A 25,285-nucleotide genomic window follows, 5' to 3' on the forward strand; every position below is an offset into this window, starting at 1 on the left:
CGGGAATAAACATCTGGTTAAGTGGCAGAGCTGAAACTAGGTTTTTTCTCTCCAAGTTGTTGATCATGAAATTTCTATGCTGTATTTTATAAACTTAATTTTCTATCCTCAGTTATACATTATTCCCAGTGCCAGTTCTTTGTTCTTACTATCCCATACGCCTGAAATGGTTCCTCCCCATGCTGAAGTACCTACTTACCTTCAAGTCCCAACCCAGGTCCCATCTATTCCCCAAAGCCAGTCCTGTATGATCACCATACCACTGGTGGGACCTTTTTGCACTTCATTTCCCCCAACCTTCCCCTATTTCGATCGAAACGTCCCAATACACAGAACCTTTACCCCCCGATTTCATTTTCCTTCCAAGCCCTACCACTCAAATCCATCTCATTGTAACCACAGTACCTCCTACTAGCCCACCCTCCTATCTCCACAGTAGACTAAAGTAAAATCAGTCTTATTTTTAACTTTATATTTTTTTATTTCTTAAACATTGCAAGAAAAAACATGACATCAAGAGTCATTTAACTTTATCAATCAGAGAACTGAAGCGACTGGATCATTTACTGTAAGATGAACTGATGCTAAGATAACTAAGCTTGATGCTCGAGAGACTGTGTTACTGATGAGAATATACTAATCTCAAGAAATGCTACTGCCAAACAGAAATCGCTTAAAAGTTTTCCAAGATGTCACTGATACTGTATTTGGATTTAGCTTCTAGGTCTTTCACTTGTTGCTGAATCTTCTCTAACTCTTTCAGCAGCTCACTCGTTTTTTCAGATTCTTTTTCTACTTCTAATATGTTTTCGGTGATCTTGGTTTCCATGGCACTAAGTCTTTCGTTGGCTACATCAATTAGTTCTTTCACAGTTTCGATTCTGCATTCCATATCTGTCATCTTTGAAAGAAGTTCTTGATGACCTTTCTTGGCATCTTCAAATTCAAGCACCAGTTCTTCCCGGGACTCTTTCATTTCTGCCAGCTCTTCTTTTATTTGCACGTGGCATTTTCTCACTAATTTCAATTCTTGCTCAAATTCCTTCACTGAATCCTTTATCCAGGTGATGCCATCTCTTGAGATCTCGGGTCTTATTTCTTCTTCCACATGAGCTACTGCCTGCATGTCAGCAGCTGCTTCGGCCACTTGAGGATGATTCTGTGGCTCTTCAATGGTGCTGGTTACAAATTCACTCGGCTGGATTGTTCCGCTCATGTTCTGTTTTTGCTGCTTTGAATTATGTTGTATAATTTCGGGGTTTCTTCTTTTTGGTTCTTCTCTTGCTGTTTTTCTTGGGTGGCAGATTAGGCTCTCCTCTCCCTTGGAACCACTGGCTACTTCACCCAGTCTGCAAAACAATATGCACAACATAAGTAAATATTAACCTTCGATAACCCAGGGAAGGCGGAATGGAAAACAACAGATTTTGATATACAAAAGGAATGAAGAATAAAACAACCCTAATCATCCCGGGTGCAAACAATACTCCTGGATGATAAGTATCCTTCAATGTGCTGCTGAAAAATCAACCACAGAGAGTATATATTGCCATCTTCTACCATCCCCGTTTCTTCCCCCTGCCTTCCCTACTTCCTTCAGAGCATAGAGGGTTTCCATCTGGATTTTATAAGGGCTTTCATGTACAAGACTTCAGTCTTTACTGAAGACCACAAGGAAGGGAAGGGGAATGGACTAGGAGTTTGGGTGAGTTCAAGTAGGTTTTTTTTTTTTTTTTCTGGGAGAAAATGGGTCCCTTCCTCCTAATCTTCCCCTCCCCAACATCTTCAAAATGGCCACAGTCTCAAAATGGCTGCACAGTTCTATCAGATCCCTTAAGCCAAGAGCTTGTGGGGAAGAAACAAAAGGTACAAAGACTCAGCCTTGCATTGTGCAAAGGATCACTATAACTCTAGGAGTAGCGATAGAACCATGAGGGAGAAGGAGTCTTTCTGAGTCTCTGGATTGCTTGGGATCCCAGAGAATTATCTAAAATTTGCAGAGTTGTATCAAAGAAGGGACTTTGTACACTCTACAGTGTAACCTACAACCAAGAAATCACAGCACAGATCATCAGAAACAAGCACACAAAGAGATAATTAAAGAAACACACAGGTAAATGAACAAATAAATCAATATAGAGGTCTATGGTCAGAAGGAACTTTTGAGATCACTTTACTCCAAGCCAATCCTCCATGCTACCCTCCATATTGTTCTCTGCCTCTGACCCTCAGTGAAACTCCCAGCATACTAGGGACTAACCTAGTTGTCTGGGCAGTAAGTACCAAAGGGCTGGAACTTCCCCTTAGCAGGCCAGGTCAGGCTAGGCCAGGGGGAATGACAGCTAACCTCAAAAAAGCTACCCGAAGCCTTGCCCCAGCTAAGCTAAGAGATTTCCTGACTTGAAGTAAGGCTCCCTGTGCCCTTCCTTACTTCTTTGCGCTCGGCTTGCTTGACTGAAAGTAGGACTCCCGTCCCTCCCCCATCTTCTACCTCAATCTTTTGGGCCCAGCTAAAATCAAGGGTCCTGACCAGACCCTACTAAGGAGCTGTGCCTAACTCCATTTGAACAAGATTCTAGCATTTTCTCTCTGCCCTCCTAATTGAAAAGGAGGCTCTTTTCCCTCCTCATTGCACCACTCCAACCTCCAGTTTGAAAGTAAAGTCCATTACCACCTCCAAGAATTTGGGGGTACTGCTTCAACCTGCTATAGAAAATTCCAGAAGGAGTAGTGAATTCATTAGAAAATATTATCAAGTCTGCAGTAAAAACCATGTAATGTTTAATAATTGTGGTTTAGGGCAGTTCTCATTCAAAAAAATTTCAAACAGCCCTGAGCTCAAAAAAAAAATCATAATAAAACTTCCCTCCCCTTCTTGTTTAGACATGATAGGTGCACACCAGGAATAAAAAAAAATCATAGTATGGTAAAATGCTGTCAAGTTATGATTATATCATCGGTGGAAAGCAATGAAAACAAAGTCTCTGCTGCAACTACTTATTTCTGCCACGGTAGTGGGAAAGCAGTCTTAAGCACACTTAAATGAATAAGTTGTTGTATTCCAATAAAATTTTGCTTAAAAATATAAAAGCCATTCTTAGTTCACGGGCTATACAAAAACTGGTGCCTGCAGGCCACAGTTTGTCAATCCTTGAACTAGATGAGTTCGGAGGTCCCTTCCAGTTCTAGAAGTATCCAATGATATGTTTATATCGAACTGCCAAAGTAATTTTCCTAAAGCACGGATCTGATCATGCTATCCCCTTGATCAAACAGCTTTACCCCTAGACTAAAGTATGAACTATTCACCATGGCTTTTGAAACCCCTCATGATCTGGCTCCACCTTCTCTTTCTAAGCTTATTCACTCTATATTCCCTGACATATTCCAGTAAATATTTCTTTTGTATCTGTAAGTATCTAACTCTGTGCAAAGGAGTCATCAAAGGTACAGGAAGTCTAAGACAGTCTCTGACAATCAAAGTAAAGAAATTATTCTACACACATGAAAAGATACATAATAATCGACTCGCAGAATTGGAGAGATGAAATGGACCTATGGTGTCCTTCTAGACCAGGAGTTCATAAACTTATTATGTCATATCCCCTAAAGGTTCTACTAATGCTGGATTCAAATCCTACATTGGATATGACCAAAAAGCCATCTGGATTTCCATATGGAATATGCAAAGCTATAGCCCAAGATGACTAATGTCTAAGCCAGGGCAAATTGTAGGAAGGCTATTTCTTTACTGTCTTGTACACAGCCTTCTCTTCCCTTTTTGGATGTTGGAACACTGGACACTCCCTAGACCTGGAACACCTCTCTTATTCTTCTGGGCCTTTCAGATAGCCATAAGAGAGACATGGCTGTCATCTACCAGAAAGTGACTGGCTGGGTCTTGGTGACCTAAGTTTATCAGGAACAGCTAGCCAGGGGCTCTTTTACCAGTTCCCTAATTATCTTGGATTCCTGCTTCCTAGTAGTCATTACTGTTTTGTTCTGTCCCAGAAGATCGTTTTCCCTAGAAGAGACACCAGAGACAAAATGAAGGGGGGTACATTTTTTCTCTTCTGCATATACCATTGGATCCATGTGCAAAATTTTAACAGGCAAGGGAGGATGGGGTGCCTAGAGGCTGCTTCTCTGGGTACCCGTTCACATGTCTATAGCACTTAGAAAGCTTATAAGGCCTTTTGTATATGGGAATACTTTGAGGCATTATCAACTCCCTTCCCCATTTTACAGTTGAGTCTTTTCCCAAGGTCGCAGGAGTGATCTTTGCACCTGTGGTCAGAGACTTGAGCCAAGTCACGGGGATTGTTTAACCTTTCCTATGTCGTGGACTACTCTGACAGTCTGATGAAGCCTATGGACCCATTCTCAAAAATAATAGTTTTTCAAATGCAGACAATAAAGTGCACAGGCTTACAAAGGAAGCAAATTATATTGATATATCATGAATGATCAAAATTAAAAAAAAAAACCAAACTACAATCCTCTCTCCACTAAGTTTATGAACTCCTGGTCTAGAAGAACAGCTCAGGTCCATTTCATCTCTCCGGTTCTGTGAATCTATGAATCTATAAATTATTTTGCACCTTTTTATGTGTGTATAGACTCTCCACTTTGATTGTAAGAGACTATTTAAGGCTTTTTGTACCTCTGACAGCTCCTTTACATAGGATTAGATATAGGTACAAGAGAAATATTTACTAAATGAATGAAGAGAATTGAACCAGTTACAGGTCTACTGAAATAGACCAGAGGGATGCATTTTCCAAAGGCAGTGTTCTTAGCATCTCTGTGGCACTAAAACGCAGATGCTAAATGACAAATTAACAAGCGCATTCAGAATCGACCACAGAAGATGTTTTGTTTCTCTCTTAATTATATACAATGCATTATGAGGGCCAAAGAAAAGAGGAGAAAGGAGATGGTGAACTCTGTTTAGTAAGGGGAACAGGGGGAGGGAAGAACCATGGAAGAAGCTTCCCCGTCTTTCTTAGTACTTGGGAAAAATGAACAAGATAAGCCATTTTCCTCTCTCTGCAGCAGCCAATTCTGTATTATGGGAGATAAGTTTTTTTTTTTTTTCTTTGTACTCAGAAATGAATGGGAGATAAGTTTTTTTTTTTCTTTGTCCTCAGAAATGAACCTCATTCAGGTCAAGGTGTACCCTTGAAAAACGAAGCATTGAGTATATTGTGCCCCCAGATTCATGAAAACATCTTTCTGAAGTCCTGTTACTCAACAAAGAGCTCACTGAGAGCCTGCTGCTAGTCTAGATTTCAATAGAGTCATAAACCCATTAATGATTTAATAAGAGTTAATCAAATCTTTGGTTGAATCATTTTGTTATACTTTCAAATGATTTAGGGCCACATTTTGAACAAAACACAGCAAACACAACTACGTGTTTTAGAAAATAAATTATATCCTGGCACTTATTGGCATTTCTTTTTAAGAAACATTGTATAATTCATGAAACTTTCAAAAAAAGGTGTTATTTTTTCTTCTCTAAAGCTTATAATGTGTTTGGGTAAGAAAATTATGCTCCCTATGAAATGCTGATGTATCAGGAAATATGTATGTGGCCATGGGGTTTTCTTGGCAGAAATATGGCAGTGGTTTGCCATTTCCTTCTCCAGCTGATTTTACAAATGAGGAAACTGAGGCAAACAGGGTAAAGTGACCTGGTCAACGTCACACAACTAACAGCTGTCTCAGGCCAGAACTCCGGTCCTCCTGACTCTAGGCCTGAAGTTCTAACGTGCCCCTAGCTGTGAATGTTTATCTTCACACACACTGTTATGTCTGGTACTATATACACTCATGTATGTGTATATGTATATGTTGTTTTGGACTGAGTTTTATCTGCCTAGTAGAGTATAAGCTCTGTGACAGCAAGGATTGTGTATCATGTAAATTCGCTAAGTCCTTATCAAAGAATCCTGGGCCCAGTTACCCCTCACTAAAAGTTGGTTTACTGTACCACTACAGCATAGAGAGGTATTCACTAAGGAATGAGAAGTGATTTTATCTTGGTCACCTGGAGGAAACTCAATCATTACTCAAATTACTCCCAATCTTCCTTGTATTTGTTTTTGGAGACAGCTTGCTGGGTGAAGTGGAAAGAGCTTCAGATTTAGTCAGTGGGCCTGGATCTGACTCCCTCCTCTGTCAGCCGCTACTTTCATCCCTCTTGGTGCCTCAATTCCTTCATGTATAAACTGAAGGGGGACTGACTTGGACGGTGTCCAAAGCGCTTTCCTGCTATTCTATCCTGGCTATTCCCACGTCTTCTGAGGCCCCTTTTCATGGAAGAAAAAAGCTTTTAGCTGGATACATTCTGGAGCTGATTGGTGAGAAATCAATCACGCAACATGTTTGATGAGAATAACATGACTTACTTACATGATCTTCACTGATGATAAGCCCATTTCCTTTCCTGGACATACCCATCATGGAAGAGAACCTTGATGCTACTTCTTGCCCTTAAGTCATCACTGGTCACTGGCTGCCACCCGCTGCCACTCCCGCACAGCTCAATATCGACTTTTGTGTTCCTTGCAATTTTTGATTCTTGGCAGATTATGGTAATTACTATGATTTGCACAAGTGTAGCATCACTAGGAGAAGATCAGCATTAAAATGATGGGCTTTGGGGGCCAATAAGTAACTGAAGATCAGTGAAAATAAAATACTAGGCAAGTTTCCAAGTAAGATTTGGCCTAACTTTTTCCTCCTATTGGAATCTGGGCCCAGCTCATTGTGCCCCTGCAGTGCTGATAAAATGATTAACATAATGATGATGATGATGATGATGATGATGATAACAGTAACTAGCACTGATGTGGAGCTTTAAGGCTTGTGAATCACTTTACAAATATTATCTCCTTTGATTTCACAACAATCCTATGAGGCAGCTGCTGTGATTACCTCCATTTTATAGATGTTGAAATTGAGGCAGAAGTTAAGTAACTTGCCCAATCACACAGCTAGTAAGTATCCGAGGCTGAATTTGAACTCAGGTCTTTTCAGGTTTATTGCTGAAGCACATATATACACACATATATGAAGCACACATACTTTATTTATATATGTATATATATATATATATACACATATACATATATATATATATATAAAAACAGACACATGGAAATATACTTATCTACCGCACCACACACACACAGATAAATTAACTCTGTAAATTGGCTAAGTGAATGTCATAATTGGACAATATGAATGTTTTGATGCTCTTGCTTTTCTACATGTGCATTCCCAGGCCGATTTCTTTGGAGCGGCCACGGACTATCCCATCAGAGTGGCTTGGCAACATCCCAGAGCTTGATGTAATCTGCACGATGGTATCCACAAACAGGGACAACTGAAGGACCTCCACCATCTACAGGAATCCCTCTTTCATGGGTTCAGATGCTCTTTGTTCAGACCATCTCTTGTGATGGGACAAACACCTTTGGCCTATTTTATTCCTTACTCGATAACATTAGAATAGAACCGAACAAAGTTATGTTTGACTTTGGACCTCTGAAAGAGTCTGGTGTATTTTGAACACACTCATGGAAGCCAGCTAGTTGCAGGAGAAGCATGAGAGACATCTCCCATTCGTCCATGCCACAACGTAGGCGTCGTCCCCTGTGCCTCACTTGCCCTGGTTCGCTACATCCAGTGTCCTGCCGAGACTCGTTGCACTTACCTTCGTCACATCTCTCGTCTGCGTGCCCTTCTGTCCTCTGTCACCGCCACCACCGTGTCACAAGGCTTCATCACCTCATATATGGACAAACGCAATATTCGGCCGGTTGGTCTCCTTGACTCAACTCTTCCCCTGTTCCCGTCCATCCTCCTCTAAGCCACCAAGTAATCTTTCTAAAGCATGTGACTGTGACCACGACTCCCCTGCCCTTTCCCTCATTCAGTAAAGTACATTGGCTTCCCATTGCCTCTGGGATCAAACACAAGCCCTTCTATTTGGCATTCAAAGCCATTCGTGACTGGCCGCCCCTTACCTTTGCACTCTTCTGACATATCACACTCCTCAGCAAGTCTGGACTCCTTTATTGTTCCTTCCATCATACACCCAATCTCTCTATAGCAGGAATTTTTTTAATGTAACTTTTATATTACAAGTACAGGTCTGACCATGTCACTCCCTTACCCAATAAAAACTTCAGGGACTCCCTAACATCTCCAGAATTGAATATAAGTTCCTCTAACATTCAAAGCCCTTCACAATTTATACATACACATCCCCCCTTCCCCTTTCTAATTTTCTCCCACTTGATTTTCCTCTCCACCCTTATTCTGGGTTCCAGTTATACTGACCTCCTTCCGGTTCCTCATCCAGGATACTCCACCTTTCTACTGTAGACATTTCGACTGGTGGTTGCCATGTCTGAAATTCTCTCCCTCCCAATCTCTGCTTCCTAGTTCCCCTGATTTTCTTCAAGTCCCAGCTAAAATTCAACCTCCAAGAGTAGGTTCTTGTCATCCCTTACCTCTAGTGCCTCCCCCTCTGCTGATTACCTCCAGTTTAACTTGTGTGTGTTTTGTGTTTGTCTCTCATTAGACCATGAGCTCCTTGGGAGCAGGGATAATTTTTGCCTTTCTTTGTATCCCCCAAAGTTTAGCAGTGTCTGGAATGTACATAGTGAATACATAATAAATGTTTCTTGAGTGCCAAACTGAAAACTGCAGTTTTCTCTAAGAGACAAACACATCTTTACAATCAACAGTCTATAGAATAGGAGACTGCATTCTCTAGTTTTGGCAAGCTGCGTGGTAGGGAAGACAAGGCCTGCTGTTGAGCAGCGTCTGGGAAAGGCTACCTGTTTCCTTCTCAGATTTCTATCAGGGATACCTTAAATGTGTACATAGACCACTGCAAGGATTTCAGAGAAATGAAAAAGTAGGCATAGCTTATGGGTCAGTAGGTGCTCAGTTTTCCTGGGTCACGCCTTTTATTTGTGATTTTTTTCTTGATATTTTTTGAAATCTTCTCTTCGAGATATCTTGAAAACCAATCAGTGTGCACCAAGTACTAGTAATGCCTTTTGTTTTTACAGTGCTGTCATTTCTGGAAGTTCCTCAACTCCCTAGCAATTACAACAAAATCAAGCAAAACAACACCATCACTGCATCTGACAGTGATTCTGCCCTATGTGAGATAACATGTGAAGTACCTGGCATACGGTAGACACTTAAAAATGCTTTTTCCCTTCCCTTTCCTAGGAGACCCCTAGCTCCCTCCATTGTCACAATCCCTTAACCAGACTCGTTATTGGTTTTTTAATTACTCAGAGTTCAGCTCCCCTTTAACAATCTTTTTCATTTACCTTTCTGTTGTCATCAGTTCCAATTTTCCATAACTGGATTGCACACCCTTTCTTGCTTCTTCCCTGCTTCTCTCTTAGTCTTTCTGAGTTATATTACTTACTAAACAGCCTCCTGTTGTTTGGGGGTTAATTGGGGACAGAGTGGAATTCATGGAGCCCAACATTAGCAGAAGCATCTGTGCCATTAGGGAAAAAGGAGGAGGCCTTGGGCTTGACTCCAGTTCCACCACTCCCTTACTTGTGCTCCTTCTAGGTCAATTTCTCCCCATGGTCCTTCATTTTCTTCTCTGTAAAATGAAGGGATCAGACTAAATAATCTCTAAGGTCTCTTTCCGATAGAAAATTCCAAAGAAAGGGAGATGTGCAAAGAGCACTGTATTTGGCATCAGGAGACCAGCCTTTAAATCCTAGTTCCAGCTGTGTGATCTTGAGGAAATGATTTACAGCATCATCTCCATGATAAAGAAAATAAAACTTGTACCACCTACATTACAGGGGCATTATGGGGAAAAATGAAGAATGACCTTTTCCCTATAGTTTCAAAGTTATCATATGCTTTGCAAAACCATTAAGAATTACTCTCATTTCTTAAATGTTACTGTTCCATGACACTTCTAACTGGTCCTACATGTCTCTGCTAATTTTCTGCCATCTCCTTGGTCGGGCTCCAACCAACTTTACTATGCCAGACTTCCCAAACTTGATTCTATTTCCTCTGTCACTATGTCACTATGCCCCCATGTTCACATCCAAAGTGTCAGAATGGAGTTCAGCTGTTTGTTCTACCAGGTTTCAGCTTTACTATAGAGTCTTGGGGCCTTATTAGTTTTGTATACAAACTTAGCAGATGTTAGTGACAAAAACTTAGCAGATGCTAGTGACAAAAGCCGGTGGCCTTCACCCATAACAGCTATCCTTTTCCTGGTTCCATTTACTCAATCGATTAATCAGTTAGTAAATGGCTGCTTTGTGCCGGGCACCCTGACAGATGCTGAAGGTACTCCCTGCCTTTTTAATGTAGCCAGGGGAGAGAGACAACATGAACCTACCTCCAGATATACATACATAGCTACATATCTATCTATAGCTATCTCCATCTAGTTATCATCTATGGATCTACTCGAGACCTATAGTTGAAACAAGATGATGATGGAGGAAAGACCCCAGCACCTGGAGAGATCAGGAAAATCTCCATGAAAAAGGTTATGCTCAGGCTGACCTTTAAAAGGAACTAGGGAATCTAAGTGGCTCAAGTGAGGAAAGAGTAGATTCAAGGAACGGAGACGACTAGCATGAGAGCCTGCAAATGGAAGATGGGAGGCTACACGTGAGAAAGAGCAGAAAGGTCAGATTGGCTAAACCCCTGTGTGTACAAAGGGAGTAATGGGTAACAAGGTTGGAAAGGTAGGTTGAGATCAAATTATAAGGATGTCAACTGTCGTTGTTGTTTAGTGATTAATCATGTACTGTTCTTGAGGTTTTCTTAGCAGATACTTGAGAGGTTAGCCATTTCTCCAGCTCATTTGACAGAAGATGGGGTTTAAAGACTTGCCCAGAGTCATACAGCTAGGAAGTCACTGAGGCTGGATTTGAACTCAGGAGTTTTCCTGACTCCAGGTCTGGCGCTCTATCCACTACTGTACCTAGCTGCCCTAGATGTCAAGTAGAAGAATTTATTTATATTTGCTATGAGAGGTAATGGGAAGTTGCCGAAATAGTCACAATCATTCATTTGTATGAATTTTAGAGTTTGATGGAAACTTCAAGGCCTGATTTCTTTCCAAATTATATTAATCATTTAGTCCTAAAATTGAAACATCATGAATGATTTCTGATGCAAAAGGAAAAGGCTGTCAATGTTTTTTTTTTTTAATTCTACCTTATTCCTGCTTCATTCAATTAACCTTTGAAAGAAAACAGAATGCTGACTCACTTCCACCTCATTTCCTAGTAATCAATCCTAGTCCTAAGGAACTAAGATAATGACAAATTCAGTCTTTTTCTGACTTAGAAAAGTGAACAAGCTGGGGTCATTTTGACCTAAGTATACTAAGAAATTTCATGCCTTGTTATTCCTGGGGGGGTTACCTCGGGTCTTTCTATAATGAAGTCTCTTTGCTCTCAAGTCTCCTGTTACTTTGGAGAAGACTTCTTTGACTCTGGATAGGGAGGGTTGGGGGAAGTGGTGGGAGGGGAGGCCAGATAAACAAATACATGTGAGAGAGAGCAAGGTTTGAGTAGCTTTTCACCAGGAAATCTAGCTGGCTCCAGGGTTCCCGCCTTTCCTCCTACTCTCTGATTCTATCTTTTATAGGGTGTGGTGGTGAAGAAAGAGCCCTAGATTTGCATCTGATGCTCAACTCAATGTAATCCAACTCAATGAACATTTATTAAGTTCCTATATATATTAGTCACCGTGCTAGAATCTAGAGATGCAAAAAGAAGAAACTGTCCCTGATTACATTCTATTAGGGAGATACAGCATATGCTTAGACAAGTAGATGCAAGGTAGAGAATGACAAGTGCAAGGCGGGGAATAAATTAAATATTCTACAAAAACTTGAAGTGGCAAAGAACACTAATATGGAGGTGATGGTGGGTAAAATCAAGGGAGGCTTCATGGGGGAGCTGAGTCTGAGATGAAGATAAGTTTTCTGAATCACAGATGAGAAGGAAGTACTTTCCGAGCATGGAAAAGAGATTCTGCAAATGTACAGAAGTAGGAAATATAGTATTAAGTCCAATTTGACTGGAAAGTAGTTTTATAATTTAGGAGTAGTATGAAATAAGGAATAAAGGTAGATGGAAAACAGGTTGTACCTGAAATGCCAGGCTAAGAAATTGCTATTTTATCTTATTGGCAGTGGAGAACCACTGACAATTTTTGAGCAAAGGAGTTCCATGGTTGGATCTTTGCCTTAAGAAGATCTATGTTGAGGGTAGATTGGAGAAAAAGGAGGGATTTATGAGAGGAAAGGAGGGAATGGATTCGAGATAAAATGTGTAAACAGCATTGACAAAACTTAGCAACGATTGGATGTACAGAGTGAGAAAGAGGAAGAAGGAAGAAGTAAAGATGAGCCTGGATAACCGGAAAGATGCCGGTGCTCTCGACACAGACAGGGAAATTCAAGATAGAGCAGGTTTCCAAATCGAGTTGAGTTTGGGACCCTCTTGGTTTGAAGTGACAGCAAATATAAAAGTGAAGATAGCTATGGATCACTAAGTATTTATTGTTTACCGTGGACCTGACGCTGCGCTTGGAGACAAAGAGCACCATAGGGTGCTCTTTGGAAGGCCTGGGGGCAGAGATGGGTATGTGAGAGTGCCAGAATTTCTAAGCTGTAAGTGATCTCGACACACTCCGTTATTTCATCCAATTGCTTTCCAGGCTAAGGTACCCTGGCCTGCCTTCTCTCTCTTTTGGAAATCTCATCATCTTTCATGGGTTCACTTACTAACTCTGCTTAAAGGATTCCCAAATCTCCACAGCACAAGAGAATCTGGATCTTTCTCTTGAGCTCCCATCCCAAATCTCCAACTTCCTGCTAGAATCTCCACGGGGGGCCTCAAGGGCACCTCAATATGTTTAGAACAAAACCCATCCTTTCTAAGCCCGCTGCTCCTCTTAACTTCCCAATTTCACTTAAAGGCAACAAAATCCTTCTAGTGAAGCAGGTTCACATCCTCGAAGTTATCTTGGACTCGACTAGCTCTTACTTCCACCCTATTTCTAATCTGTTGCCAAATCTTGTCATTTTTACCACTTTCTCATGCTCATCCCTTTTTTTCTCCTGACAAGGTCACTCTCCTAATTGGGCACCTTCTCATGGCTCACCTGAATTTCTGTAATATTCTTCTTCACTGCCCAGCCCATCTTCCTCTAAACTATTACCTTGCTTGTCAATAGCAAAGACACTCAATTGTTTCATGTGTCTTCTCTCTCCAAGTGGAGGCTGGGTGGAGATGGGACCTGCATTGTCCCCTTCCTCTCTAGCCTCCACATGGCCTAGCACGGAGTTGGAAACTTTGAGAGATGCTTAAAATCTGTTTGTTGCTCAATTCATAAAGGAGCATCATTTTTTTTTTACTTTGTGTGTGAGACAGCTGAAGAGAGAAAGAGGGAAAGGGAGGGGGGAGGAAAGAAGTGGGGAAGAGAGAAGGGGGGAGGGAGGAGAGACAGAGACAGAAGAAGAAGAGAGGAGGAAGAGGAAGAGGAAGGGAGAGAGACAGAGAAAGCAGCAGTAGCAGCAGCAGCAGGAAGAAGAGGAGGGACAGAGGCAGAGAGAGAAAAAGGAGGAGAGGGAGAAGAAAGAAGGAGGAAGGGAGAGAGACAGAGACAAAGACAAAGACAGACAGAAAGAGAAAAAGGAGGAGGAGAAGAAAGAGGAGAAGAGGAAGAAAGGAGGAAGATGAAGAGAGACAGAGATCGAGAGACAAAGAGAGGCAGGGAGAAAAAGGAGAAGAAAGAAGACAAGGAGCATGGGCAGAGACAGAGAAGAGAAGAAGAAAAAGGGGAAGGAGGAGGAGGAAGAAGAAAAGGAAGGGGATATAGAGAAAAAAAGACAAAAAGAAAGAAGAGAGGAAGAGGAGGAGGAAGGAGGAAAGAGAGAGTAGAAGAAGAAAAAAGAGGAGGAGGAAGGGCAGAGACAAAGAGAGACAGAGAGTCAGACACAGAGACAGAGAAAGACAGAGAGACTTCCTGGGGACCAAGGCAGGTTGAAAAACTTGCTCAGTCTCTTGGTTGTTTCTGATGAGCTAAGAGGCAGATGGTGTTTCTACCAGTTCTGCCAGCTGGCTTCCATTTTAAAAAAGGTTTTATTAATGTCTTTCATTTTTATATCAATCATTTCCGAAATTACTCCTTCCCTTGTGCCCCTCCTCTCCTTCCAATTGATCCTACTCTGATTACAAAGAAAAACAGAGACAAGCCAAGCAGTGACCGAGGTGGACACCTCCCCGCCTCTCACCCCAGCAGAATCCCATCTCTCTGGTGATGGGAGGGAATCTTGTTTCATTATCTGTTCTCTGGGACCTTCCCAGCCCAAAGTGAGTTAAGGGTTGATGGCTATATTTCTTTCTCTGTAAAACGAGGGAGGACTTTCAGCCCGGACAGTCCGATGCTACTAAAACAGTACCCAGGAATCCTGGCTCTTGGGAGGTGAGGGGTTGGTTAGCTTTGGGTACCACCCAGAGACTAGTCAATGTTTGGTGAATGAATGAATGGATGGAAACGTACTGAAATTTTCAATTTTACCTAATGGCTGCTAAGAGTGTGGCAAAGCTTGTTCCAATTACGCGTGGCTTGGGAAATTAATATCCCTGGGGCTCCATAAGGAGAGATGTCAGAAATATGTGGGTGTCAAAGGGATGGAAACTAGTTCTGTTCTTAGAGTACCTTTAGGCTTTTAGTGTTTTTCTGATAATTACTCTCTGAGGACAAAGATTACAGATTATGAAACAGACTCACAGAACAGAGAAGACCCAGGTCACCTGGTAGAACAAGGATTAGTATCCCCATGTTTACAGAGGAGGAAACAGAAGCTTAGAAGAGGGAAATGCCTTGCCTAGGGTCACCGAGCCAATCTGTGCCAGTGGGTAAGGTGTGAAGAAGATCTCGTTTCCTCCTGCCACCCCAGACTATGGGGAAGACACTGGCCCACTCTAAGGCCCTGGAGATGGGACAGCCCCCTGTCCAGGGCCACAGTGATAGGCAGGGATGGAGCAAATGGCAACGTTTTCAACCCACTTATTCCTATTGTAATCGCATTCCAATTACAATTAGCTTTAGAATCCGGCCTTTTGCTCCAGCCCCATTCCCCAGGAGCTCTATGTCCCCCTTCGTTAAGGAAACATTCAGAGACAATGGGCTAATTTAGCTGGGAAAGAGGGTCTGTGGGGACCCCATATGCCTTGCTGGCCCTTGGTGCGTTTCCCAAACACTCCAGGAATTTGGAGGTACAGGAGAGCAAATCCCAGGAATAGCATCTAAATCTGGACATTGTCTCAAGGGAGCCTCTGCACTGCCCTGGAGGCTTTGCCCAGACCCAGAGCCACAGCAGGGAAGCCTCTGTCCAACTTTAGAACTGGAGGAAAAGAGGTCCAAGCTTTCCCAGAAGTCCATCTGTAAAGCTTTCCTAGTTTAGACAGGTCCTCCAAATGCCAGGCCTTCTACGTTCCTAAGCCAATCTGGAAAAGTCTCAGGAGGGGTCAGCTATGGGAAAATGCAAACCATACAAACTTTTGTACAAGAATTGTCCTGGGCATCCCAAGCTTGCCCTGGGAATCTGTGAGGAAATGCTACCATCTTATGGCCAACGAGGGGAAGGCACATACAGGGAAAGGGATGAAGGGATATAGGGAGGAAAGAAATGTGTTTGGGCATTCGCTGTAGAAGAAAGAGGTCCAAAGGAAGGAAGTTGGGGATGGGTCACGGGGAGAGGAAGAGCAGGGCAAAGAACAAAGTCATGGTTGGGGAGAACAGTCTCGGTCCGGCCCCTGAATTTTTAAACTTGCTCTATTTCCCAGGAATATTCCAGTCAGTAGAAACAATATAGATCCAAGTCCAGCTCTGCCATACTCTGCCTGTGTGACCCTGGGTAAGTCATCTAAACTCTCTCTGCCTCAGTTTCCTCACCTGTCTAATAAGGGAGTTGCACTCAACGGGGATCTAAGATACACTGGGAACCAGTTGGGCAAGCATCAGGGGATCATTTATAACCTATGGCATCAGGTTGTCCAGTATAGAGGTCAGCTGACTCCCGAGGGCTCCATTAGAACCAAGATATTTTATACAGAATCTAGACAACAGCTCTAACCTGGACTCTATCCGCATTACTGTTCGAATCACCTGGTGGAGCCTCTTCCCAGAAGGCATAAAATGGCCATTCCCATACTCCTTCCCATCAGGAGCTGGCACTATTCTCCTTACCACAAACCATGAATGTGAATAGCCCTGGCAGATGGACAAATCCCTTTAAGGACATTTCTCCTCTGATCTTTACAACAGCCTTGTGAGGATGTTGCTATCATTGGACCCATTTTACCAGGGATGTTAGGTGATTTGCCTAAGACCACCCAGCCGGAACCGGAATGCAGGCCTATGGCTCTGAGTACCGGTCCCAGCAGCTATACTTTGTCCTCTTGGATTCTCTAACTCAATTGCCACCAAACGGGACGGCTCACCTTTCTCTTAATGCTGCCCCTCAACCTTCCCCCTCTGCCCATACTCCCTGCCAATAGCACCGCAACGTTCTTCCTTCCTGTTTTGATTTGTTGAAATACTACCCCTCCTTCCAAGCCAGGTCCGGATGCCTTTACTGATCTTTCTAGCCAAAAATCAGGGCTCCCTCCTTTAGTACTTCAATTAGCCTTGACAGCATCCTATCTTTCAGGAGTTATTTGTGCATCTTGAGTCTCTTACTAGATTGCAAGCTCACTGAGGACAGGGACTAAGTTTTATTTATCTATCTCTAATGGCACCTAGCACAAGGCCTTGAAATGGGGACATCTAGTTCCCAACAACCATGTCTAAGTTCCCCTCTTTTCAGTATGACTAGAGGGAGGAGGAAGATCAGAATAACGCTCTGAGACTTCGAGTCTTTGTCTTGTGATGTTCACAGTGAGAGGATGGGAAAAAGACCAGGTTGTGTGGAATATTAGTAATGAATAGAAGGAAAAGGTGTCTAAAATAGAAAATCTCAGTGGAGGTGCTCATCAAAGCATATTCGGAACCATAAAAAATATAACTTATAAACAAAAGAAACTTTCAGAGAATGACAAGCACAATTAATTAGTAGACAGTCTCTAGGCAAGAGAAACAGCTAAGAATATCAGAAATGCCACAATAGGCTCATCGTCCAATTAATTTAACTAATAGGATCATAGATTTTGAGCTGGAATGGGGCCTCTGACATCATCCCATCCGACCTTCTCATTTGATAGATAAGGAAACTGAAGGCCAGAGAGGTGAAGTCATCTAAGACCACTCGGGTAGTTAAAGGGCTCAAGGAAGTATTTGAACCCAGATCTCACAGACGGCAATCTAGTTCTCTTCCTGTTGTGCTAATGCTGCCAACGGTTATCGAGCTTGATACCTATCACCCAACTACCCTATCAGACACTGTGCTAGGTGTTGGCAATACGACACAATGACAAAAAATTGGGACCATCCCTGCCTGCACAAAGGTTTCGTTCTACTGGCCTTACTCTATGTAAGACACAGGTTTCACAGCCTCATTGAGCTACTCGTTTTGTCTCTGGCAAAGGCACTGAGGTGTTTACTGTGGACTATGGAGAGAGCTGCACTGCATGACAGAGAGCTCTCATACGGTGGCTGTGCCCTCACTATCCCCATCGACTATAGACTTACAGCTGCCCCGGCAGTATCATAGCTGGAGCCACAATTCATCAGTCTCAAGATAAAGGTTGAATTAAAAAAAAACAACAACAACTCTAAAGCATCATAGAAAATCCCAGCTCCTCAAATCAGCTTTCTTTTGGAGAAAGCTAGTCCTGCCCTGGTATCTCTGTTAGTGGTTTAGTGCTAAGGGCAGCAACTGACTCCCCGTGCCATCACTTTTGGTGCCAAGCACCAAGTATGAGAGAGAAATGGGGCCGACTAATAACTAGAGGGCAAAGGAGACGTCCTTGGCAAATGAATAATGTGACGGGGAATAAAGTACCTTATTTTCCTAGGGCACAAGGGTAATTCTGTCCTTGGACACTGCAACTCTGGAGGGTAAGTTGGCTCTGCCTTCGTCACTGTCTGGAAGGAAGGCAAGATGCAGATGATACATCCCTATGGCAACCCAGCACAGGGAGTTTGGCTTGAATGGTCTGGTAATGAGGGAAGAAATGGGTTTGAAATCAGAGGAGAGGGAGAAGACCCCCCATCCAGGATCCCTGCCTCAGTCCTGAAGGGAGCAAAATGCAGAGGATGATGAGTCTGACATGACTTTCAAAGAATCAGGAGCCCTTGCCCAATGCCTGACTCAGTTTCTTAGTTTCTAGAGAACAGAGACCCCACTTCTAGTCATCGGATATGTGGTTCCTTTCAGATAAGCAGCATTTTACTTCTGTGAAATACTTTACAATTTTCAAAGCTCACAGTATTTGAGGTAGGCAGGGCCAATGTTGTTAAACGTCATTTTACAAATTTGGAAATTGAGTCTACCGAAGTAAAAATGATACAAATTGTTATTGGGATAGAAATGTTGGGAACTTTGCAGCGAAGCAACAGTTCTCTTTTTGAGTTTGGGAGCGGGGGAGGAAGTGGGCATCATTTGCAAAGCACTCTGGGTTTGGGAAAAGCAAATTCCAAAGGGTTCAGAGAAAGGCTAAGGAGAATCCCATGCAATAAAAAGCCATTGCTTAAGTCAGCCCAGAAGAGATGTATTTTCCAGAATGGAAATATAAGGGGGAAAAACAGTTTTTTTTTTTCGGGGGGGGGGGGCGGAACATGAATTGCTTGAAGTAGGGAGTCTATTCTTCTTTTATGTCCTGGACCCTTAAAATAAAATCCTATAGACCTCTCCCTACTTTTTCTGAAAAATGTTTTTAAATGTACAAAATAAAACATGGAGGATTACAAAGGAACATGATTATATGGAAATACAATTAACAAAATATTTTTGTAAAGGGCTGGTGATCCCAGGTGAGGAAAACCTAGACTCTAAAAAGGATTGTTATGGATGCACAGGAAATTCAACAAGATAAATGTGAAAGGAGGTGTTCAGAAGATGGAAGCAAGCATTGACCTAAAAGCATGACAGCTGAGAAAAAGGAGCATCAGGAGTGCCAAAGAGTGCTAAAGCTTGGAATAAGTTTAGTGAAGAAGATAATGGAAAGGGGCTTTCAGAAGTATCTGGGGAAAACAGGAAGATCCAAGAAAAGAGAGGATCACTCACTGTGCAGGGTCCTCAAGTTCCATGGCATTTGATGACAGAGAGAAGGCAAGGTGGTTTTTTATCCATCATGAGCTGTTGTTTCCTATGCCAATTTACAGACTCATGCTTGGGATGGAAAGGATCAAACAAGAATGGCTGATGGACTTGAAACCCAAGGTAAAAAGGGAAAGAATAAGAGAGAACTAAGTTTCCCTTGGTAATTTCAAGGCCTCAGGCCCAGATGAACCATATCCCAAGGTAGTAGGGAAACTGGCAGACAAGAAAGCTGAGCCCCTGTCTGTGGTCTCTGAGAGAACATGGAGAAAGAGGTTCTATTGAAATGGAAAGGTCAAAAGAGTGTCTCCATTGTCAAAAAAAAGGAAAAGCAGAGGAGTGTACAAATTATAGGCCAAAAAACTTGAAGAATTCGTGGCAAAATCCTCTAACACATTATTTATTCTGGAAAGGCAGTTGGGGTTAAGTGCTCTACCCACTGCACTACCTAACTGCCCCTGTGATCTGTTCTTAATGAAGTCATCCCTTTCATAATATATTAGAGGGGCAGCTAGATGGCGTAGTGGATAGAGCACTAGCCCTGAAGTCAAGAGGACCCGAGTTTGAATCCAGCCTTAGATGTGTAACACATCCTGCCTGTGTGATCCTGGGCAAGTCACTTAACCCCAGTTGCCTGGGGTGGGGGTGGGGGGACCAGATCATGCTAGGATCTCATTTTCTTTTCTTTTTTACAGTTTTAGTGCATTAATAGAGTAGAGGATGCTACAGATATGGGTTTCTTTAATTTTAGACAGGATTTGCCATTTCTCATGATGTTCTCTCAGATAACCTGGCAGATTTGGAACTACCTATTAACTTGGATGGCAGTCTCTAATGGAGTGCCTCAGGATCTCTACTTGTCTGAGTGCTGTTTATCATTTTGATTAATGATCTAGGTAAAAGAATCGATAGTATTCTTATCATATAGGAAGATGACACAAAGACAGAGAGGATAACTAACTCTGACATCTGTCAGGATCCAAAAGATCAACAAGGTTGACCAATAGACTGAATCTAATACCCTTAAATCTAATCTGGACCAAGTAAAGTTCAGAAAAATCACCTTCAAAAGTACAATATGAAGAAAGCATGCTCAACAATTAGTTCATCTAAAGAAGGTCTGAAGATTTTCTAATAATCATAACTAGCATTTAGTTTTCAACACATTACAAATCTCATTTTATCCTCATGAGTCTGAGAAGAAAGTGCTACCATTATTCTTATTTTTATAGATGAAAAACTGAGACAAACAGATGGCTAAGTCATTTGCCCAGGTCATATCACCAGTTAAGTGCCTGAGGTTGGATTTGAACCCAGGTCCAGCGCCTGATCCATTGTGACATTTCACTGCCTTGAATATGAGGGAGCTAAAAGCTTATTGTATATTTTTTGTTTTGTTTTTGGATCTCATTAGCACGGGGAACACAGTAAGGAAACTCCCTTTGCACTTAATTTGCAACTTTTTTAGAGAGTTCCTGGGGTTAAAGGACTTGTCCAGAGTCACATCCTAGTACCAAATGTGTCGTGCTTCCTCTGGAGCTAGCTCTGTATTCCTTATGCTACGCTGCCTCTTGAGAGAAGTTAGGCAGCCAAAATCCTAAAGTGAACTCGGGCCACGCTGAGAGACATCCTTTCCAGAAACAAGATGGGGAGTTGTCTGCCCTGGTCAGACAACATATGGAGTACTCAAGTAAGGATTTCGGGGAAGGGGTACCAAATTTTAGGTAAGCATATCAATAGCCTGCAGCGATCGGGAGAATGATAGACATTATTCTGTCATAGGAAGATTGGCTGGAAGAACTGGACCTGTTTCGTATGGAGAAGAGAAGAACTAAGAGGGATGTGAGAGCTGTGTCCACGTATACAAAGGACTATCATTGGAAAGAAGGATTTAAATGATTCTGTTTGACTCCAGGAAGCAGTAGAAGAAAGCTTCCAAGAGGCAGCTTTCAGCACAATTCTGAGAAAACCTAAACTCTGAGTATCCAAAAGTAGAAGGGCCTGCTCTGGAAGAGATGACCTCCCCGGAGATCTTCAAGCAAGAAACAGAGGACTGCTGTCTAGAGGGGATTCTGTTAGAGAAGGTCCTCCTTCGGGTACAGGGTGGACTAAATCACTTAGGCACTCTCCTCTCAGATGTGACACGTCTTTGTTAAGCTAAGAAACTTGCTCACGATGAATCAGAGAATAAGTGTCAGAACCGGGATTCAAACTCAGACCTAACTCCGCTTTTAAAAACTAAGAAGCTGATTACATAAGAGGCTACGTATCTCGCCGCAGGAGCACACATCTCCTACAAATAAGTTGTTGTTTTATCATCACAACAAGCCCTTCAAGTCGGTATTGCTGTTATTCATATTTTACAGAAGAGAAAATGGAGGCCTCAAAAGGTTAGGTAATTTGCTCAAGATCCTATGGTTAGTAAGGGCCAGAAGGGGGATGTGAATCCCACCTAGCCCCTTAATATAAACCCAGTGCTTTGGTCACTAGACTAGCCTGAGTTTGCTCAAATAAAATCAGCCATGAAAAGCAACAGTTCCTTCAGATGGCTGCCAGGTGGCATACTTGACCCAGCAGAAGCTTGCTGATCCAAGCCTCCCAGAGCCTAAATCTCACCTAGCTGTCTGCCAGTATGAGCTGGGTAGCCCTGCCTCTAACCCATCAACCTTTGCTAGCGTGATCCTGCCTCACACCACACCCTGTGTTGCCCAAGGCATGCTGGCCCTATAGAACTTTGGTTCTGCTCAGTCTCTGCTTATACACTGATCTGTGCCCCCGTGGCAGCAGCAGGACAAGGCTGGTATAGGGGGAGGGAGGGCGGAGAGAGGCCACCAGACACACTTCTCTGGAAGGCTCTGAAAGCCTCATTATCTTTCATTTTAAATTGTTGCCTCAGGCATATGTATCTGGGACTGGGGATAACTGAGACCCATTTTAGAGCCGCTTTAATTCGATTCTCTTAGGGACAAATTTACTAACGTGAGGCCCTGAAGAGCTACAGGGATGAAAAATGACTTGGCTCCTGTTTTGGCTTCTTTATTTCTAGCCAACTTCCAGCTAAGGAGACAGTCGACATGTAATGTCCCATGGCTGAAGTCTGCCCGTGAGCTATCCAGAAAGGAAGGGGGAAAAATGGGTCTGCTAGCTTAGGAATGGTGGGGCAGACTTACAAAGCACAGCGCTGCTTGGCAGGCACCTGCTGCCGGCCATGGGGTGGGGCTGGCCCGCCCAGGGAATATTCTGGCTGCAACTTTCTGCCCTCTCGCAAACCACAGGCATTTGTGGTAACCCATCCTTTGAGGGAAGGCCTTGGCTCGGCTTGTTTTTCATCAGGGAGAGTCTGGAAGCACAGGCTCTGCTCTCGGAACTAATTGGGAGGGAGACCTCGGGCAAAGCCGGTACCTCCCTGGGCCTCAACTCCCTCCTCTGTCAAACCAGAGGAGACGGGTTCCCTCCACCATCATCTCCTTTGGCCAAACCATACATCTCTCTAGGGTTCAGAAGGTATCATCCTCATTATTCCTCCTGAGGAAGCTGCGGTGGTTAAAGCCGTGCTGAACAACTGCCCTGACAGTCCTTTCCCTCCCCCCTGCCAGGATTGATTTCCTAATAGAATGGGAAATGAGTCAAACCTGCTGCTGTTGCTAATTAAAATGATCTTCAAGCTGAAGGAACACAGTGGCCACCCATGGTTGGGGGCGGTATGTGTGAGGGGGGAGAGTGTCAATTCATTGTGCAGAAAAAAAAGCAATTTCCTGGAACTCCTGAAGCCTCTGAGGCTCCTTTTGTCCCAGCAGTGGTGCAACTTACTTCTGGTTTGCAAAGGTTGTCACTTAAGAACTCAGGGGAGAAGAATTTTCAGAACTTTATAGCATAAAGATGTCTGCAGGGGATCTCCTTGCAGATCAATCAATGCACTGGGGTTCGAAATTCTTCACTGGCCAGGAAACCAGAACAAGAATGTCCCCACCTTAGTTTTAACTCCCTCTAATCTGAATGGGGACTCAGCATGGAGGTAGATGGGCAAATTTTCATGTATTCCCTTTCCACCCTTCTTTTGTGAGGGAAAAGGAATAAAAATTCCCAATATAATTACTCCCTAGCCTCACCCTTATTCTCTTTACCAGTAGCAGCTTCTATATCCTCTCAGTACCTTAGCTAAGAGCCCACCTGCCTTGGGACCAGGAGAATTTGTAAGGAGAATGAAAAAAAAATGGCCCACTTTGCATCTGATGGGGTGTGGGTAGAGGGGTGGAACTAAGGCAGGTCATTGGGAGAGAAGCCGCAAGTGTCACTAATGACGGAAGGGGAGTACTTTAGGAGAAGGGAGGAGAGAGAAGAGAAGAGGAGAGAAGAAAAGAGACGCAGCGCTGGAGGTGGAGGCTGAGGACCCAAAAAGTGATGGATGGGGACAGAGATGTGTGAATGGCTGTGGTCCAAATAAAACAAAAGTCCAAAATGTGGGTGTTTAATTTTCCCATATCCATTCTGGAGCAAAAATGGGGAAAGTTTTTGGCTAAAGACGATGTGATTGGATATTTTATTTAAATTGTTCCCATCTCGTAACTGACAGCAAGGAAAGGGTGAAGGAGAAAGACAGCCTCTCTCCATGACAGGGGGAAACACAAATAAACATGGCAGATCTCACTTTTTCTAAGGGCAGCTGACTACCTCGAACTGAGTTAGGAGGAACTTAAGTGGTATATGTAACCACGAACATCTGTTACTCAATTTTTTGGTGTCTTAATTTTTTTTTGAAAGGTTGGATGTACAGGGGAAGGAATGATGACTGTTTTAATATGGAGAACCTTATTTGTTCTCTGGGGATTCTTTCTATACAACTGCAGATCACAGGGTACCACAGTATCCAAAGAATTAAAACTACGGGTCATCTAAAGGGCAGTGGAAAAGATATGGTAGCTGTGAGTAGGCTACAGCACATTACCAACAGTGACTCACACACAGGAGGGGCATAAAATCCATCATCCAGAAAATGCACAATCAAAAAAGGTGTCAAATCAGGAATAAGTTATGAACAGTCTGATTATTGCACCTATGCCCATAGACTATTAAAGGATACAGAAGAAGGACTGCAGCACATCGGGCACATCCGTCATAGAGAATTTATGGATAAGGCCAAAGTAGACATGCTCGGCCCTACTGTAGAGAGTACTCACGCTGAGATCACAGATCCAATATGGTAGAGAATTCCAAGATTTGAATGAATGCAATGCGAATTCTTCACTGACTATTAACAGAGCCCTTAAGGAATGCTCAATTTCTAGGAGGATACTTGATTCAAAGCTTTAAAGAACACAAACAGATGCCTCAACATTAACTTAATTAGTATTTACTGCAGAAAAGACCAATCCTCCAACACAAAGGCCCATTGATGCCCCCCACCTAAGTCCTAAACATTTTTATATGGTCTCGCACTCAAAACTCAGTAATTTGAGTTTTCTTGCTTTACCAAAAAAAAAAAAAAAAAAAAAAAAAAAAAAAAAAAAAAAAAAAAAAAAAAAAGGAAATCAGCGGAACGATCTTACAGCAGAAAGATCTTTAAGAATGAGAGTAAACAGATATATTCTGAAACACTTTCACAATTAAAATTTGAACACAGTGAAAAGTAGAGAATCATACAATAAGTAGTACAAGGTTAATAAAAACAGCCATCTCAAAGTTTTATACCCATACACCCCATAAATGATCGAGTGTGGTCAATTATAAGGTATTATAAAGTTACAGCCTTTTTATTCTAGTACCCAGAGAATGCCAGTTATTGAACATGGTATCTCCATAACTGTTGATCACAGAGTTTCAACAAGAACAAAAATAAATACAATTTCTATGTTGTCTTTGGCATGTTGTAGATTCAAAGTGAGAGCTGTTTATCAGCAGCACTGCACAAGGAAACACAAACTGTAGAATGCACTACTGGAGTCAGCCTTACAAGGAGAAGAAGGTAGTACAATGCAAACTTGA

The 25,285-nt window shown here is 42.6% G+C and overlaps 1 protein-coding gene across 4 annotated transcripts in view; it reads right to left on the reverse strand.

Annotated features, from left to right (window-relative positions):
- Positions 1–457: 457 nt before the first annotated feature.
- RPS6KA6 (ribosomal protein S6 kinase A6) overlaps positions 458–25,285 on the reverse strand; it is a 129,734-nt gene continuing 104,906 nt past the window's right edge. For 3 of the 4 annotated variants that reach the window (XM_051969060.1, XM_051969061.1, XM_051969059.1), the window contains one exon: positions 458–1,349. In XM_051969060.1, coding sequence (XP_051825020.1) covers positions 674–1,349 — 676 coding nt within the window. In that variant the 3' untranslated portion in view covers positions 458–673. The remainder of the gene's footprint in view (positions 1,350–25,285) is intronic. The other variant, XM_051969063.1, reaches the window with a different exon arrangement.

The sequence above is a fragment of the Antechinus flavipes genome, chromosome X (assembly GCF_016432865.1).
Source record: "Antechinus flavipes isolate AdamAnt ecotype Samford, QLD, Australia chromosome X, AdamAnt_v2, whole genome shotgun sequence".
In the NCBI taxonomy this organism is placed as follows: Eukaryota; Metazoa; Chordata; class Mammalia; order Dasyuromorphia; family Dasyuridae; genus Antechinus; species Antechinus flavipes.